Consider the following 18510-nt stretch of genomic DNA (forward strand, 5'->3'; position numbering starts at 1 on the left):
TAGAGGAGTGAGAGGTAATCTCATTGACAAGGTGGATTCTGAGAGAATATTTCCCTTTGTAGGAGAGACTTGAACTTGGAGGCAACAGTTAAAACTAATGAGCTTCCCATTTAAGACAGAGGTGAGAAATGTTTTCTCTCTGAGAGTTGTTTGTCCGTAGAATTTGCACCCGGAGGTAACCCACTCAGAACGTGCAAGCTCCACTCAGACAGTCACCCAAGGGTCTAATCGAACCCAGGTCTCTGGTGATGTAAGGCAGCAGTGCTAACCACCGAGCCACCATGCCACTCCATCAGAGAGCTGACTCTGAAAGTACAACACTTCCTTATTCCTGTGTGTGAGTGCCTACCTCAGTCATGTCTCAAATCTCTGGTGGGATGCCATGACCTTTTCAAGTCACCAACCATGTGGAGACTGACAGTCAGTTTATTAAAGAATAAGAGCTCATGGAGTTACATCCCAGGCCACTGGTTCAGTCAAGGCTTTGAGCTGCTGTGGCAGGAAGCAGTCTGTTGGTTTTCGGTCACTTCAGTCATGCATGAGGATGTGCCCTCCCAGAACACAGGGCTCACTGCAGCCAGTCTGTGTCAGTTACACAACGCAGGGAGTGCCACAGATACAGGGACATCTGCTTCATGCCTTAGGAAACAGGGAACATCTGATGCCTTGCAGGAATCCGTCTGTTTCCCACAGGGAAAAAAGAACCACAGTACCATCTGTCAGCACAGAGCGAGAGAGAGAGATTTGGACAGCAATTGTGTACTGTTGAGCTTGTGCAAAACCTTGGTTAGACCACACAGGGATTACTGTGAATACTCTAGTCTGCATATGGGTATTGGAAAAGTTTGCAAAAAAGTTTGATTCATAGAAACAGCATCAGAAGAGTTAGGTTAGAACTAGCAGGAAGATTTGAAAAAGCTAGAGCTCTTTTTCCCAAAGATAGACCTTTCAGATTGGGAAGGTTTTGCTGCAGCAGACATAGAGAAAAAGTGGTGCATTTATCAGAGAGGTCGGGGCTCTGGCTCAAAATAAAAAATGGTAAAAAATTCCTGCTTGGAATTTCGAAAACCCAGAGAGTGGTAAGATGGTGGAGTCCCCACCCATGCATAGATTCATTTAATGAAAAGGTAGATAAGCCCATGGGCGATAAAGGGACATAGGTTGATTCGGAAAGGATTGGATGAAGAGGATCATCAAACAATGAAATTAGCCCCATCCATGTGTCCTACAAGTTGCAGGAGTTTAAGACAAAATCATAAATTGCTGAAAAAACTCAACATTATCTGTGGAGAGAAAGCACAGTTAACATTTCGGGCCCAGTGACCCTTCTTCAGAACTGATACTGAACCCCATTAGTAGCTATTCATTCTCCCAGGCTGACCTTTACACATTCCTTTATCTAGCCAACTATTTTCGTCTCTCTCTGGGCTCCATCTTCGCCTATCGTATACTCCTTCCCCCTCCCCCACCCCTTCTCTACCATATGCACCAACCTTTTCCCAGTTACTATCAGTTCTGAAGAAGGATCACTTGATCCGAAATGTTAACTCTGCCTTTTCTCCATAGATGTTGCTCGACCTGCTGAGCTTTTCCAGCCATTTGTGATTTTGTTTCTGATTTCCAGCAGCTGGGTTTTTTTTGCAGGATTTTAAAATCCAGGTCCAGCATCCTTCTGTAACAAGTGTCCACTGTTACATGAGTCATAGAGTCATAGAGATGTACAGCATGGAAACAGCCCTTCGGTCCGACTTGTCCATGCCGACCTGATATCCCAAACCAATCTAGTCCCACCTGCCAGCACCGGCCCATATCTCTCCAACCCTTACCATTAAGTGTATAAGTCCTGCTAAGATTTGCTTTCCCAAAATGCAGCACCTCGCATTTATCTAAATTAAACTCCATCTGCCGCATTTCAGCCCATTGGCTCATCTGATCAAGATCTTGTTGTAATCTGTGGTAACCCTCTTCGCTGTCCACTACACATCCAGTTTTGGAGTCATCTGCAAACTTACTGACTGTACCTCTTATGCTCACATCCAAATCATTTATGTAAATGACAAAAAGTAGAGGACCCAGCACTGATCCTTGTGGCACTCCACTGGTCACAGGCCTCCAGTCTGAAAAGCAACCCTCCACCACCACCCTCTGTCTTCTACCTTTGAGCCAGTTCTGTATCCAAATGGCTAGTTCTCCCTGTATTCCATGTGATCTAACATTGCTAATCAGTCTCCCATGGGGAACCTTGTCGAATGGCTTACTGAAGTCTGTATAGATCATGCCTGCCACTCTGCCCTCATCAATCCTCTTTGTTACTTCTTCAAAAAACTCAATCAAGTTTGTGAGACATGATTTCCCAAGCACAAAGCCATGTTGACTATCCCAAATTAGTCCTTGCCTTTCCAAATCCTGTACCTCAGAATTTCCTCCAAGATGACTAGAGCTCTTGACTCTGTGACACTAAGTCACAGAGTCGTGCCCTGACTGAGAGAGCCATGAGCAGAACCTTGCTGTGCAGTACTGGAACCATGGTGTGGACATGCCAGTGTTGGACAAAGTTAAAAATCACACAACTTCAGGTCCAACAGTTTTGATGAAGGAGCGGCGCTCCGAAAGCTTGTACTTCCAATTAAACCTGTTGGACTATATCCTGGTGTTGTGTGATTTTTAACTCAATACTGGGAGAGCAGTGCATTATCAAAAGACCAGTGTGTCAAATGAGATATTAAACCAAGATCCTTCAATGACATAGACTTAATTGATTCAACTATTTCTAACTATTTATGAAGTAATACAGCATGGAAACAGACCCTTTGGAGCAACTCATCCAAGCCTAACAAGTTTCCCAAAGCTAAACTAATCCCATTTGCCTGCATTTGGCCCATATCTCTCTGAACCTTTTCTATCCATGTACCTGTCCTACAGTCTTTGAAATGTTGTAACTGTACCTTCATCTACCATCTCCTCTGACAGTTGATTCCACTTATGAACCATCCTCTGTGTGAAAAGGTTGCTCCTCAGGTCTCTTTTAAATCTTCCTCCTCTCACCTTAAAAATATATCTCCGAGTTTGCTATTCACCTTAACTATGCCCCTCATGATTTTATAAACCTCGATAGGGTCACCCCTCAACCTCCAGCGCTCCAGTAAAAAAAAACCCTATTTCTGTTCCACAAACTCAGGGGTCTGAATTTCACAAATTTCATATTTATAACAATTTTTTAAAAAGCGTAAAGCCTTATTAAATAATTCAACTGATACATCATTGAAATTCAATGGATCGGAGCAGAAGGCAAAGTTGTGTCAATTGCAGTTTACTGGGTTAGTGAGAAACTTGCCTGTGCGTAGGGCCATTTAATCCAGAGAGGAATTAGCAAGGGGGCTCCACTGACAACCAATCCCTCAACAAAAATACAGGTGAAAGCCATTGCTTGGTTTCCATGGTCACTAGTGTAAAATGATTACTTTAGAATCAAAAAAACTGATATCCCACATTTTAATTTGATGACTAATTTTCGTGCATTTTATTGGATTTTTTAGATTAGATTCCCTACAGTGTGGAAACAGGCCCTTTGGCCCAACAAGTCCATACCAACCCTCCGACGAGCAACCCACCCAGACCCATTCCCCTACATTTACCCCTGACTAATGCACCTAACACTACGGGCAATTTTAGCATGGCCAATTCACCTGACCTCATGAAGTGCTCAGTGTCATCAGATTATGAACTTGACAAGGTTGGGGATGCCAGAGGTTATGTGCAATGAATATTTAGCATAAAGATTCCTTAGACATTAAGAGATGTCAATTTGCACGGTGCAATTTTTAATTGTTTCTGAAGAATCGTAGAACCGCTACCGTGTGGAAGCAGGCCATTCAGCCCAGTGAGTCCACACTGACTCTTGGAAGAGCCTCCCACCTCCCCTTATGGCCCTGCATTTCCCATGGCTAAGCCACCTGGACTGCACATCCCTGGACACTATGGGCAATTTAGCATGATCAGTCCATCTAACCTGCATATCTTTGGATTGTGGGAGGAAACCAGTGCACCCGGAGGAAAGTCACGTAGACACGGGGAGAATGTGCAAACTCCACACAGACAGTTGCCCGAGGCTGGAATCGAACTTGTGTCCCTGGAGCTGTGAGGCAGCAATGTGAACCACTGAGCCACCCCGAAGGGTCACTGGACCTGAAATGTTAACCTGAATCTGTGGCAGCATCCACAGATGCTGCCAGACCTGCTGAAATTTTCCAGCAATTTCTGTTTTCGATCCTGATTTCCAGAATCCACAGGTCTTTCGGTTTTTCATTTTTTTTTGTTGATGTTTAGCGTAAGTTGTCAGCTCGTGCTGTGAACGCAGCTTCCCCCGTTATTGTTCAGAAAGGAACTGGACAACTTTCTCACAGCAAGCGACATTTATAGAATGGTGCCAACATGCAGCAAATCCCCCTTCGACAAAGCCATCCAATTAGTCCCACTCCTCTGCTCTTGTCTCATAGCTCTGTGAATGTTTCCTCTTCAAGTAGGAGCATTAGACATTGGAGCAGATGTAGCCCATTGAGTCTGCTTCACCATTTAATGAGATTGTGGCTAATTAGATAATCCTCAACTCCACTTTCCTGCCTTTTCTTCACAATCCTTGATGATTGAAAATCTATTTCGGCCTTGGATATGACCCAGCCTCAACGATCTCCTCCAGAGAAAAGAATGCCATTTATTCACCATCCTCTGAAAGAAACAAAATCCTCCTCTTCTCTGTCCTAAATATGCTTGCTCTACCCCCTGATCCTAGAGTCTCCCACATGGGAATCAACCTTTCTATAAGAAAATTACGTTTTAGAAAGATCGCCTCCCATTCCTCTATGCTCCAATGTGTACAGGTCCAATCTACTCAACCTCTCCTCATAAGACACTCTGTCCATACCTGATATTAGCTTAGTGAACTGTCTCTGGACTGTGTCCAATGACAATATACCTTTCTGTAAATGAGACCCGAAAACTGTTCACAGTATTTCCAGCTGTGGTCTAAATATTATTTATCCATTTCCTTCATAGGGAATCTGCTTCATAGAATACCTATGGTGCGGATGCAGGCCATTTACCTCATCAAATCCACACCAACCCTCCAACAAGCATCCCATCCAGTCCCACAACCCGACATTTCCCATGGCTAATCCACCCAACCTATACATGCCTGCACATAATGGGCAATATAACCTGGCCAATCCACCTAATTTGCACATCTTTGGATTGTGGGAGAAAACCGGAGCGCCAGAGGGGACTCACCCAGACACAGGGTGAATGTGCAAACTCAACACAGCCACCATCTGTTGTTTCTGGCAGTGCACTCTAGACCAGTGGGTTTTAAACCTGTCTGCATTCCATGAGAACTGTGCAAATGCGTGCTGTCAAACTTTGCAACAGAAGTAATTAAAAAAATGTAAAACAAACATTGTTTCATCTGAAATATGTTCTATCCAATCATAACACAATAGAGCGGCACGGTGGCTCAGTGGTTAGCACTGCTGCCTCACAGCGCCAGGGACCCGGGTTCAGTTCCCACCTCGGGCAACTGTCTGTGTGGAGTTTGCACATTCTTCCCTGTGTCTGCATGAGTTTGCTCTGGGTGCTCTGGTCTCCTCCCACAGTCCAAAGATATGCAGGTTAGATGGACTGATCATGCTATAGTGTCCAGGGATGTGCAGTCTAGGTGGCTTAGCCATGGGAAATGCAGGGCCATAAGGGGAGGTGAGAAGCTTTTCCAAGAGTCAGTGTGGACTCACTGGGCCGAATGGCCTGTTTCCACACGGTAGCGGTTCTACGATTCTTCAGAAACAATTAAAAAATGTTTCTGTGTAAATCGACATCTCTTAATGTCTAAGGAGTCTTTATGCTAAATATTCATTGCACATAACCTCTGGCATCTCCATCCTTGTCAAGTTCATAATCTGATGACACTCAGCACTTAATCATTTTAAATTCACTAATGTTTGCTACCTCACTCCTCGACCACCAACCCAGTTAAGGCTTTTCAAGATTCTGCGTTTTTTTTCATCGCAGAGATGTTCATGCTGCTGGCTCAGAGTAAGTCTGTGCGTCAGGTTTTTAATTTCTTTGTGTTTGACAGATTGTTGGTGTTTAGTTGATCTAATTAGCAGGTAGTGAGTGGAGGACTGTAATTTACCATGAACTGATGGACTGTCAGTGTTCTGACTCCTACATTTACTGAGCTCTGTATTTAACAGGGTTTTCCTCACTGTTAAACCCTGTCAGGTTTAGTTCCGTACCTACCAGGATGGGAAGATGGCTTGGAGTAACACTCTGCGCACTACACCTTTCACTTACCTTCACTATCATATCGAAATGCTGCTTTTCACAAGACAAGGCTGTAATTCCCTTCAGTATTTTCTTCCCCCTCCTTTGTTTGATTTTTCTCTCATGTGCTGCCTACATCCTATTGTTTCTTGTGCTGTTGTCTCAGTCTCTGCCTGTCTTCTGTTTACTTGTAAAAACATAGAAAGGGCCAGAGTAGGGCTTTTCATACACAGCACTAGGAATAATCCTGAGATTATTACCTTTAAGATCCTGCTTTAGAATTATTCCCTAGCTCCCTTTAGTTTCCTTACTAGACCTCTTCCCCATTTCTTTTAACCTCCATTCAAGCGCATAGAAATTCAGCAGGTCTGGCATCATCTGTGGAGAGAGAAACAGAGTTAATGTTTCAAGTCTGGTATGACTCTTCTTCAGAACTTTTTAAACCTTTATCATTGGTACTGACATAGATCAGGACCTCCCCCCTTCAGAGTGTCCTGCAGCCATTCAATGACCCTCGCACCAGGGAGACAATGTGCCACCCTGGAATCATGTCTGTGGCAACAGAAATTTCTATCTGTTCCCTTTATCACAGTTGCTCTCCCCCTATAGGAGAAAGTGAGGACTGCAGATGCTGGAGATCAGACCTGCTGTACTGGGCCTCCTCCATCACCCAACCCTTGGGGTGGTTGGGGCAGCACGGTGGTTCAATGGTTAGCACTGCTGCCTCACAGCACCAGGGACCTGGGTTCGATTCCCGCCTCAGGTGACTGTCTGTGTGGAGTTTGCACATTCTCCTTGTGTCTGCGTGGGCACCCTCTGGGTGTTCCGGTTTCCTCTCAGAATCCAAAAATGTGCAGGTCAGGTGAATTGGCCAAGCTAAATTGCCCATGGTGATAGGTACATTAGTCAGGGGTAAATACAGGCTAAAGGAATGGGTCTGGGTGGGTTACTCTTCAGAGGGTTGGTGTGGACTTGTTGGGCTAAAGGGCCTGCTTCCACACTGTAGGAAATCTAATCTAACCGCCCGACGCCAGGACGAAGAACATCTCATTTTTCCGCCTTGGGACCCTGCAACCATGTGGATTTAATGTGGATTTCACCAGTTTCCTAAATTCCCCTTACCCCAGTCCCAAGGCTCCAACTTGGCACCACCCTCTTGACCTGTCCATCGTCTTTCCCATCTATCTGCTCCACTCTCTTCTTTGACCTATCGCCTTTCCCCTCCCAACTTCATCTACCTATCACATTTCCCCCTCCCATTTATCTCTCAGCCCCCTGGCCCACAAGCCTCATTCCTGATGAAGGGCTTGTGCCCAAAACGTCAATTCTCCTGCTCCTCGGATGCTGCCTGACCTGCTGTGCTTTTCCAGCACCACACTCTCGACTCTGCTCTCCCCCTCTGTAGAGCAGAGCCACTCCTCCATGATCTTTGTCTTTTACTGTCTGTCTCCCATTCTCCATCTTGTGCTCTTTCTCTCATGTTCCCTTTCTCCCTTTGTCACTCAGTCTCCCTCTCTTTGTGTCTCTCACCCTTTTATCCTGACTACTCTCTCGTTATGTCTTGCTTGGTTATGTACCACTCTCTGCTCGGTGAAATAATTTTTCTTCCTGCCCCATGTCCACCTCAAACGACTTCCACTTGCTGTGTGAATGAGAGGGAGACAAGAGGAAGGGGACCGGGGAGGGAAACCGGAAGTTTAACAAGATGGTGGCAATAGTTTTGAAGGAGCAGGTGGTGGGAACTATGGATAAAGTGAACTCCAAGGACATGAGGATAGGTCGGAGAGAAACACATCCTCAAGTACAATGTGATTTCAGGTCATGTGAATCAGCAATCAAGGGAAAGGGAGACAATTAAGAGGGATAGTGGACTAATGTTATTGGTCTTAGTGACAAAGAGCACTATGGGCTGCATGGCATGCTGCAAGGATTTGTTTTATATTGTACTTTGTAGTTTAGTCATTAAATAGAGGAAACATTGCATTGCTGGCAATGGCTCAAACAAGAATCCTTGCAAATAGAAATGTGCTCTATGAGGTGACCTCAAAAGAACCATTGAGCACCAATTAAAGGAAGCACTGAGGACAGCAAGGCCACACAATGTACTCTGGGTGGGGTCACCAAAGCCTTTCACTAACAGTGGCTTGGCAGCAACACCACTGATCGTTTTTTAAAGGACGTAGCTACTAGACTGGGTCTGCAGGCAGGTGGTGAGGGAACCAACAAGAGGGAAAAATATCACCAATCTGTCTAATCTCACCAAATATACAAGGCTGTTCTTTTCCAGCGCCACTCCAATCTAGACTCTGTTAGCAAGAAATGGTTGAAGTCACTGGACACTGCAAAGGCTATGGGCCCTGACAACATTCCACCAATAGTACTGAAGACTTGTGCTCCAGCACTTGCCACTCCCCTAGCCAAGCTCTTCCCGTACAGTTATAACACTGGTGTCTAGCTGACAATATGGAAAATTCCCCAAACATGACCTGGACGCAAAAAGCAGGACAAATCCAATCTGGCAAATTACCAGCCCAACAGTCTACTCTCATCAGTAAAGTGATGGAAGCTGTCATGACCAATGCTGTCAAGCAGCACCTGCACAACAATAATCTGCTCAGTGTTGCCCAGCTTGGGTTCCACCGGAGCCATTGAACCCCTGACCTCATTACAGCCTTGGTTCAAACATGGACAGAACAGCTGAATTCCAGACGTGAAGTGAGAGTGACAGTCCTTGACATCAAGGTCTCATTTGGAATCTTTGGGAATTGGGGAGGGCAGTGCAAATTCACTGCTGGTTGAAATCATGCCTGGCACATAAGAAGATAGTTGTGGTTGTTGGAGGTCAGTCATCTCAGCTCCAGGACATAGCTACAGAAGTTCCTCAGGGTAGTGTCCTAGGCCCAACCATCTTCAACTGTTTCAACAGTGAACTTCCCTTCATCATAAGGTCAGAAGTGAAGATGATAGCACAATGTTCAGCACCTTTCATGACTCCTCAGATAGACATGTCCGTGCCCAAATGCCGCAAGATCTGGACAATATCCCAGGTTTGCTTTGAAAGTTACAAGTAACATTTGTGCTTGCAATTAGTGCCACACCATCTCCAATGAAAGAGAATCTAATCATTGCTCTTTGACATTCAGTGGTGTTACTAGCATTCAATCCCCCACTATTAACATCTTGGGATTACCATTAACCAGAAACACATCTGAACTAGCCATATAAACACAGTGGCTACAAGATCAGATCAGAGGTTCAGAATCCTCTGTGGAAGTAGCTCACCTCCTGACTCCCCAGAGCATGTCCATCATATATAAGGCATAGGCCAGGAGTGGGATGGAATACTCCCCACTTACCTGGATGGATGCAGCTCCAACAATACTTAAGAAGCTTGACACCATTCAGGGCTAAGATACCCGTTTAATTTATACTTCATCCACTGTCTTTGACATTCTCCCTTCACATTCAGGAGCAGCAGTGAGTACTATCTACAAGAGACACTTCAACACCTCACTGAGGTTGCTTAGACAGCACCTCTCAAACTCACAACTACTCATGGGTTCCCTTCCATCCACTATCCTGACTTGGAAATGTGTCACTTTTCCTTCACTGTAGCTGGGTCAAAATCCTAATACTCCCCCCCACCAGGATACAGTAAGTGACTTTATACTAAACGGCCTGCACCTTTTCACGGACATTAAGGCAATGAATAGTGGCCCATATCCTGAGATTTAATAAATGATAAAAAAACAAAGTCAAAGAAGATGCTCCCGTGGAAGAAACAAAACAGTTATGCTGTTGAGAAGGATCTGGGACCACCTTTGTGTTAACAACAGAACAGAAAGTGTCTGAGAGTTTGTTTGCTGTTGGAAAGGCAGGGATAAAACAGACGGGGTATTTGGAGATTTAGGGAGCGAGGAATCCCTGAGATGAACCTTGCTACTGGAAGTCAGGACTGAGTGGATGGACTATTGAAGGACATTGGAAGTTTCAACCTGGTGTGGCAATGATCCTCATGGAGAGCTGGCAATCATGGATGGACATTTCTATAATGCAGTTTATCTATCGGATGTGCAGGGCACGGTGTCGGGGACAGGTTCATGACTTGGAATCAGACTCGCAATTTCTAGTCCCAATGGAATAATATTCATCCCCATTCACCGGTGTAATTGTGAATAGAATTTTATAGGCTGTTCCCATCTGCAAACCCATTGACTGTACAGTTCTGTCCATGCAAAGGAAATAGCCAGTTTAATGAAAAAAGTAAGTTCTTCACTCAGCTGATGAAAATTACTATAAATACAATGCACTATATCCAGCATTGGAAGACATGCCTAGAAACACTGTACAGTAAAGTACAGGACTACTGGGGACCTTGAGGGTAGCCTGGGACAGAAGCCTGATCGCAAAATTATTTGAACCATAAGGAATTCATGACCAAAACAGTGTCAATGAACTGGTAAGATTTGTTTTTTTGCCTTGATATATTGTCGGAATTACAGGGGATTGTCAAAGGAGTTAAGAAGAGATTGCAGATTTGGGCAGTGAAATGGCAGATGGAGTTTAATCCAGTCACATGTGAGGTAATGCATTTTGTAAAATCAAATTCACTTGCAAATCATACAATAAATGGCAGAACTCTTCGGAGCATTGACATTCAGAGGGATCTGGGCATACAGGTCCACAGATCCCAGAAAGTGGGTAAGGTGGTCAAGAGGGCATACAGCACATTGGCCAGGGCATTGAATAGAAAAGTAAGCTAGTTATGTTACAGCTGGACAAAACTTCAGTTAGGCCACATTTGGAATATTGCGCGCAATTCTGGTCGCCACACTACCAGAAGGTCTACAAGGACAACGCCTGTTTTGGAGGGTTTTAGTTTTGTGGAGAGGTTGGTTAAGCTCGAATTGTTTTCACTGGAAAGATGGAGGCTGAGGAGCGACCTGATAGAGGCCTACAAAATCATGAGGGGCATAAATATGGTGGATAGTCAGAGGTTTATTTTTCTCCTCAGGTTGGAAAGGTCAACTACAAGGCAGCACAGGTTCAAAGTGAGAGGGAGAAAGTTGAGGGGAGAGGCGCAGGGAAAATCTTTCACCCAGAGGGTGGTAGGTGCCTGGAACACACTGTCAGTGGAGGTGGTTGAAACAGACACATTAACAATGTTTACAGTGTATCTTAATAGACACACGGACAGGAGACAAAGCAGAGAGATAGAAACCACGCATGGGCATAAGTAGCAGGTCTAGATAAGGATTAGAAATCAGTAAAGATTGGTGGGCTAAAGAGCCAGTTCATGTGAGGTGTTGAATTGAATTGTGCATAATGATTAAAGACAGCCTGACCACCCTCTGCCACAAAGACAAGTTATAAGATAACACATCCATCAAAAACACACACACATTCAGATAACAGGAATGTCAGGATGGGAGAAAGGGTTGAGTTCTAATAAATCACCCCTAATGGTTCAGAAAAGACAAGCTAAAGAAATTACACTAACATTTGAGTCTCTTTAAATCTATTTGATTGAATATCCTATTTTTTAAAGTTGGCTGTGAGCAGTTTGTATAACTTTAAAGTATGCAGGCATGTAATAATTATCTTTGCTATTCTATGATACAGTAATTATGATTATAATGTAATTTAAAATGGATTCTTACATTGGATATTCATAGCCCAGTCTAAACGGTTTCATAATTAAATTCTCACGAGTTCCCATCTGGATAACAAATTCCTAGAATTTTGAAGTTAGGATTCTAAGTGCTGACATTGATAGTCTTTATAAATGAGTTATTTCTGCTGCAAAATACCTATCAATATATTTTGTCCTGAGGTAATTTTGCTGGTATGAGAGACCCAGGGGGCAAGAGACATTCCATTACCAGATCCAGTCTATAGCTGGTGAAACTACGTTTCTGTTGCGATTTGAAATTTCTCTTAGTTGAATGTTTAATCTGACAATAAACTGGACTGAGTAGGTTTACCTTGCCAGAAGTTTAAAGATACTAGAACCATCAACACCCATATTATGAAAAATGAGAGTGAGAATTGATGATCGAATTAACGTTCTAGTCTGAAAAAATTCCTGGAGGAAAAGGAAATCCCAAAGATTAAATAAACATAATTCATCAACTGATTATTCACTAAAATAGAATTTACAGAGAAATTGTTTGGTGTGCGAGAGAGTGAGTATCTCACAATAAAACATGTTGAATGAAATATGAAGGCTTTTTGTTTGTTTTTAAAGTTTGACTGCACGCACTAATCTTACTTTTGTTTAGAGGGTGAGAAAGGCTTCTATTTTAATTTTGTGTAATTATGTGTGTCTTATGGGCAATAATCAACAATTCATGTGACCACTAAGTAGAGAAAGATTGAAAGAGTGGTGTTTCAGGTGAGGAGGCACATGCTTGTAATGTACAGCTCTGTCAACAGATACGAAAATGGGCAAAGATTGGTTTCAATTCTAGCTTCACTCGCTGGCTTTCTGTGTTAGAATGCTCTTGGCACATCATTTGATTAATTACTTGGCTCATTATCACTCCCTTTGGTCTTGCAATATCTACTCTTTTGTCATTTACCCACTCCTGGTCTTTGACCCAAAGACATATATTCTATTTTGTTGTTTTTCTGAACTTTTTTCCTTTCAAATGCTGAAAACCTGTCGCATTTTGTAGTTGCTGCCAGTTCTGATAGGTCAGTGATTCGAAATGTAAATTCTCTCTCTCGACAGATGCTGCCTGACCCATTTTAAGCAGTTTTTGCTTCTGTTTGAGATTTCCAGGATCTGCTTTTGTGTGAGCATAAAACTGCTCTGTGCACAATCCTTCAAATGTTGAAACAAATAGATGGGAGGAATGGGTGGTATTGGGCAGCAAAGACTTGGAAGTTAATGAAAAGAAGGCACATGTGATTGATTGTGGTACGTCTTTGGATACTGATCTAAATCTCCATACGATGGACAACTGACCAGCAACTGGGGAGAAAATTTCTTTGTGTAATGAAGACTTAATAAAGTGTTTGTGAAATCTTTCTCTCCTCCCATCTGCTCCTGTAATGTCCCTGCCATACCCAGCCTCCCTATCTCTCTGTCTCTCATCCAGATACAAAAACTCAACTTAACCTTTATTCAATGTTACTGCTTTCTGTCCCTCTCCAGCATCTTTTCCTTGTCCGTCAACACATGAGTGTTGGACAGAAGCAGCTGGGAGAGTTTGGCTGTTCACTGAAGCAATACCTGAAGGACGTGTCGGGACAACGAGACTGCTTCCAGTGAGTAAAATCGTTCAGGGAGTAACCCCCAATTGAAGTGGTTTATCTTCCCCACAAAGCAAGAGCCAATTGGAAAGGACGTTCAGACTCTGCTGAACAGTTTGATCTCATGTGAGAGAGCCAACAGTTCAATTGAGGTGGTACAGTTGTTCACAAGGGCATACTGGTTACAAGAAGAGTCCTTCACCCAACACCATCCCTGTTTAAGAGCAGGGTGCACGCTACCTGCCTTCCAACACCTTCCACTATCTCCTGCCGAGCTGTACTACCTTTCAACGATTGTCGATCTCCCAGCGGGCCCAGCAAGTCTAACATTGCATGTGATAGCAGAGTGAAACTGCACCAAGAGACAGGGAGCAGGATACAACAGGCATCTCAGAGGCTCAATGTGGAGTAGGAGGCTCACACTTTCAGTCAAAAGACCTAGTCACCATTCCCTGTACCGACCATTCCCTGCACTGACCATTCCCTGTACTGACCATTCTCTGTTCTGACCATTCCCTGTTCTGACCATTCTCTGCACTGACCATTCCCTGTTCTGATCATTCCCTGTTCTGACCATTCTCTGTACTGACCATTCCCTGTACTGACCATTCCCTGTTCTGACCATTCCCTGTACTGATCATTCCCTGTTCTGATCATTCCCTGTTCTGACCATTCCCTGTACTGACCATTCCCTGTTCTGACCATTCCCTGTACTGATCATTCCCTGTTCTGACCATTCCCTGTACTAATCATTCCCTGTACTGACCATACCCTGCACTGATCATTCCCTGTGGGCGGCACGGTGGCACAGTGGTTAGCACTGCTGCCTCACAGCGCCAGAGACCCGGGTTCAATTCCCGCCTCAGGCGACTGACTGTGTGGAGTTTGCACGTTCTCCCCGTGTCTGCGTGGGTTTCCTCCAGGTGCTCCGGTTTCCGCCCACCATCCAAAGATGTGCAGGGTCAGGTGAATTGGCTATACTAAATTGCCTGTAGTGTTAGGTAAGGGGTAAATGTAGGGGTATGGGTGGGTTTCGCTTCGGCGGGTCGGTGTGGACTTGTTGGGCCGAAGGGCCTGTTTCCACACTGTATTGTAATCTAATCTGTTCTGACCATACCCTGTTCTTACCATTCCCTGTACTGACCATTCCCTGTACTGATCATTCCCTGTTCTGACCATTCCCTGCACTGACCATTCCCTGTACTGATCATTCCCTGTACTGATCATTGCCTGTTCTGACCATTCTCTGTACTGACCATTCCCTGTTCTGACCATTCCCTGTTCTGACCATTCCCTGCACTGACCATTCCCTGTACTGATCAATCCCTTTGCTGTCCATTCCCTGTCCTGATCATTCCCTATTCTGACCATTCCCTGCACTGACCATTCCCTGCACTGATCAATCCCTTTGCTGTCCATTCCCTGTCCTGATCAGTCCCTGTTCTGATTATTCCCTGTACTGATCATTCCTTGCAGTGATGATTCCCTGCACGGATTGTTCTCTGTATTTACCAATCTGTGTGCTGACCATTCCTTGTTCTGACGATGCTTTTTACTGACCATCAGCTGATGGACCATTCCATGTTCTGAACAATCCCTGCACTGACCATTCCTTGTGCTGACCACTCAGTGTACTGACTACTCCCAACATGTACTGACCATTCCTTGTACTAACTCTTCCTTGTATTGAGCATTCCCTGTACTGACCATTCCCTTTACTGATTAGTCTCTGTACTGACCATTCCCAGCACTGATTATTCCTGGCAATGACCATTCCTAGTACTGACTGTTCCCTGTGCTGACTGCTCCCTGTACAGACCATTCCCTGTGCTGGCCATTCCATGTGCTGACCATTCCCTGTACTAACTATTCCCTGTGCTGACCATTCCCTGTATTGACCATTCCCACTACTGACTGTTCCCTGCACTGACCAATCCCATTACTGACTGTTCCCCATGCTGACCAATCCCAGTTTGCTGTGTTTGGTGGAGGGTGTAGGTTGGTTTTATGTGGATGTGTGTAGGATCTTCTCTAATTTGTCCCCTCCTCTTCAGTGTTACAGCCGTGAGGTTACCCGATGGATTGACCTTTGTGGTCTATGAGTTTTGGGAGAGTGAGGAGCAGTGGAAGAAGTAAGTGACTTGTGAGTAGCATTCCAGGGAATGCCGTTGCCTGTTCTGTGAATTCCTGGTGCATTTAAGGCATCCTAATTGCTGTTTTATGTTGATTGAAAGTGGAGGCCCTTTTTGATCTGGTACCACAGCACATAGACCACTCAACAATTCATCCCTGCTTCTGAGAGAGCTGCTACCATTAATAGACTCACAGCTATGGACATTGGTGTGATTGTTCCACATCATAGTGCCTTTGAGTCTGAGCTGTGTGTTCAAGTCACTAAGACTGAGCAGAAAATGTATCCATCATAACATTCTTAAATGTTATGGCAGCAGTACCAGCATCATATGTTCTCTGTGCTGACTATTCCCAGGAAGAACAGGTCCCTGTGTTAACCAGAACTGCACCACAACACAGTGGTTCAGTGGTTTGCACTGCTGACTCACAGCGCCAGGGACTTGGGTTTGATTCCCACCTCAGGTGACTGTGTGTGGAGTTTGCACATTCTCCCTGTGTCTGCATGGGTTTCCTCCGGGTGCTCTGGTTTCCTCTCATAGTCCAAAGATGTGCAGGTCAGGTGAATTGGCCATTCTACATTGCCCATAGTGTTAGGTGCATTAGTCAGAGGGAAATGGGTCTGGGTGGGTTACTCTTCGAAGGTTTGGTGTGGACTTGTTAGGCCAAATGGCCTGTTTCCATACTGTAGGGAATCTAATCTAAAACAAATCATTTCCAATAGTGATCATTCCTGTACCAATCAGTCTCCATGCTTCCAGCGTTGACAATTCCTAGTGCAGACCATATCCCGAGTGGCCCCATCCCAGTGCTGACTATTTGCAATGTGGCACATTTCCATCACTGACAGACCCGTGTGGATAATTCCCAGAGCTGACCATTCCTAATGGGTCAGTCCCAGTGTGGAACATCCTCAGTTTGCACCTTTCCTAATGGGGACCAATCGAAATGTGGAATATTCTCAATTGGGTCCAATCTCAATTGGACCATTCCTGATGGAAACCAATCCCAGTGCAACATATTCCCAATGGAGACCAATCGCAGTGTGGACTACTCTTGATTGGACCAATTCTGGTGTTAGTCATTCCCAATGGTGACCAATCCCTATGTGGACCACTTCTGATTGGGACCAATCCGAGTGCAAGCGATTCCCAAGTGCTCTTGAGGGCTGACTGTTTCAGTATCTGTGCTGGCTATTTGTTGGAATGATGTATTTCTTCAATCCATGAAGATTTTATTGACATGACCTAGTTCTATCATGTTGCTTGCCTTTCTCATGTTCTGATCTCCATCGCTGTCCCACCAGCCATCTCCAAAGTGCAAGATCAAAAACTTTTCAACATGTTAAAGTGGACACATTGACTCAGCCTGAGACTGTCTCCACATTGTTTATACCAGGTAAAGACTGTCTTTATATCAGTAATGAACAGGAGTGTGGGATTAGACCGGGAGGGCTTTTTGTCAAGAGAATGGGATTAGACTGGGAGAGATTTTGATGTTGAGAGTGGGATTAGTCTGGGAGAGATTTTGATGTTGAGAATGGGATCAGACTGGGAGAGATTTTAATGATGAGAGTGGGATCGGACTGGGAGGGGTATTGTCGAATCTGCAGAGCGAACAATGGAGTTGGATCTGACTGGGTGGGATATTGAGGACTGAAGAATGTGAGGGACAGGGAGGTTAGGCCATGGGTTTAGATACACAGACACAGCTTGCTGGACATCTCACTATCTATGACGTCGGATGCGTAACCCTGACTGACCTTTTTCCTTTCTGAAGGTCAGGAGTGGTGAAGCTAACTCGAGCTCCTCCATTGCTGGCTAATTCCACACAGACACGGGGGGGGGGCAGGGTTCAACCCAGGAACTTTCCTGATTGGTTTAGCTGACGTCAACACTGTGCACTGAGATTTGCGAAGGAACCGCTTGGCATATCAGTTTCAGGAGATCTGTGCAGCCTGTGGTCTCATACTGCCAATTCAACTCATGCTGTGTGATTCTCCTTCCTTTAGCCGCCTGGTGCACTCTGGATGGGAAATAGTTTCTGGCAGAGCCTGCTGTAGGGAGCAGCACACGTTCAACCAGGCCAGCAGTGCGCCCTCCCTCTCAAGAAGCCCAGAGCCAACGAGTGGCGAACCCTTTGCGTATTTTGTAATCATTTACTTCCAAGAATATTTGTCGACAATTTTATGCACGTTAGTTCATTATTAAAGAGAACTGGATGTAGTAGAGCTGCAAGGATCTGACAAACATGAACCAAAGATTTGAGGCTTGGTGGGAAGGGTTGGTAGGGAGTGGGAGTTGGCAGATAAATACCTCACGGATCATTAGTTGTCTCTTTTGTACCGTGAGTGTGGAGATACTCACTCAGTGGAGGCTGGGCTAATACTGCTAGCTGCTTCTGCACAGGATCGGATCAAGGTTGATGAATTCTGGGAAACCTCCATTGTGTCCCACCCCTGCTATTAGTTCATTTTCTTGACAAGGATGTTAAAGAAGATCCCCCCAACACTGATTGGATGGAGATTCAAAAATCTTGGGAAAAGATTGGTTGTTCAAAACCAGTCAGGCCTCTGTTCCCAGACTGAGGGTCTCAGATTCTTCTGTAAGTTGTGAACAAATGGAGAGAATTCAACGATGTTCCTTCATTCATTGGGAACTGCCTGTTTTTGGGCTTCCCTACTTGATCGCAACTTCTGATCTTCACTCCAGCATTTCTCACCTTGCCCCCTCCCCATTTATTTTTCCCACATTCATGACTTCCCCTGTTTCTCATTATTTCATATTGCTCCCTCATTTTCTTCTATCTGCA

General features: G+C 44.7%; 1 protein-coding gene across 2 annotated transcripts in view; it reads left to right on the top strand.

Moving 5' to 3' along the window:
• The window catches only part of necab2 (N-terminal EF-hand calcium binding protein 2), a 155137-nt gene extending 136633 nt beyond the window's left edge, over positions 1–18504 (top strand). For both annotated transcript variants that reach the window (XM_043707376.1, XM_043707377.1), the window contains 4 exons: positions 13472–13584; positions 15624–15701; positions 17006–17097; positions 17711–18504. In XM_043707376.1, the coding sequence (XP_043563311.1) occupies positions 13472–13584; positions 15624–15701; positions 17006–17097; positions 17711–17739 (312 nt within the window). In that variant the 3' untranslated portion in view covers positions 17740–18504. The remainder of the gene's footprint in view (positions 1–13471; positions 13585–15623; positions 15702–17005; positions 17098–17710) is intronic.
• Positions 18505–18510: the final 6 nt, after the last annotated feature.

Source organism: Chiloscyllium plagiosum, chromosome 17 (assembly GCF_004010195.1).
Source record: "Chiloscyllium plagiosum isolate BGI_BamShark_2017 chromosome 17, ASM401019v2, whole genome shotgun sequence".
Taxonomy (NCBI): domain Eukaryota; kingdom Metazoa; phylum Chordata; class Chondrichthyes; order Orectolobiformes; family Hemiscylliidae; genus Chiloscyllium; species Chiloscyllium plagiosum.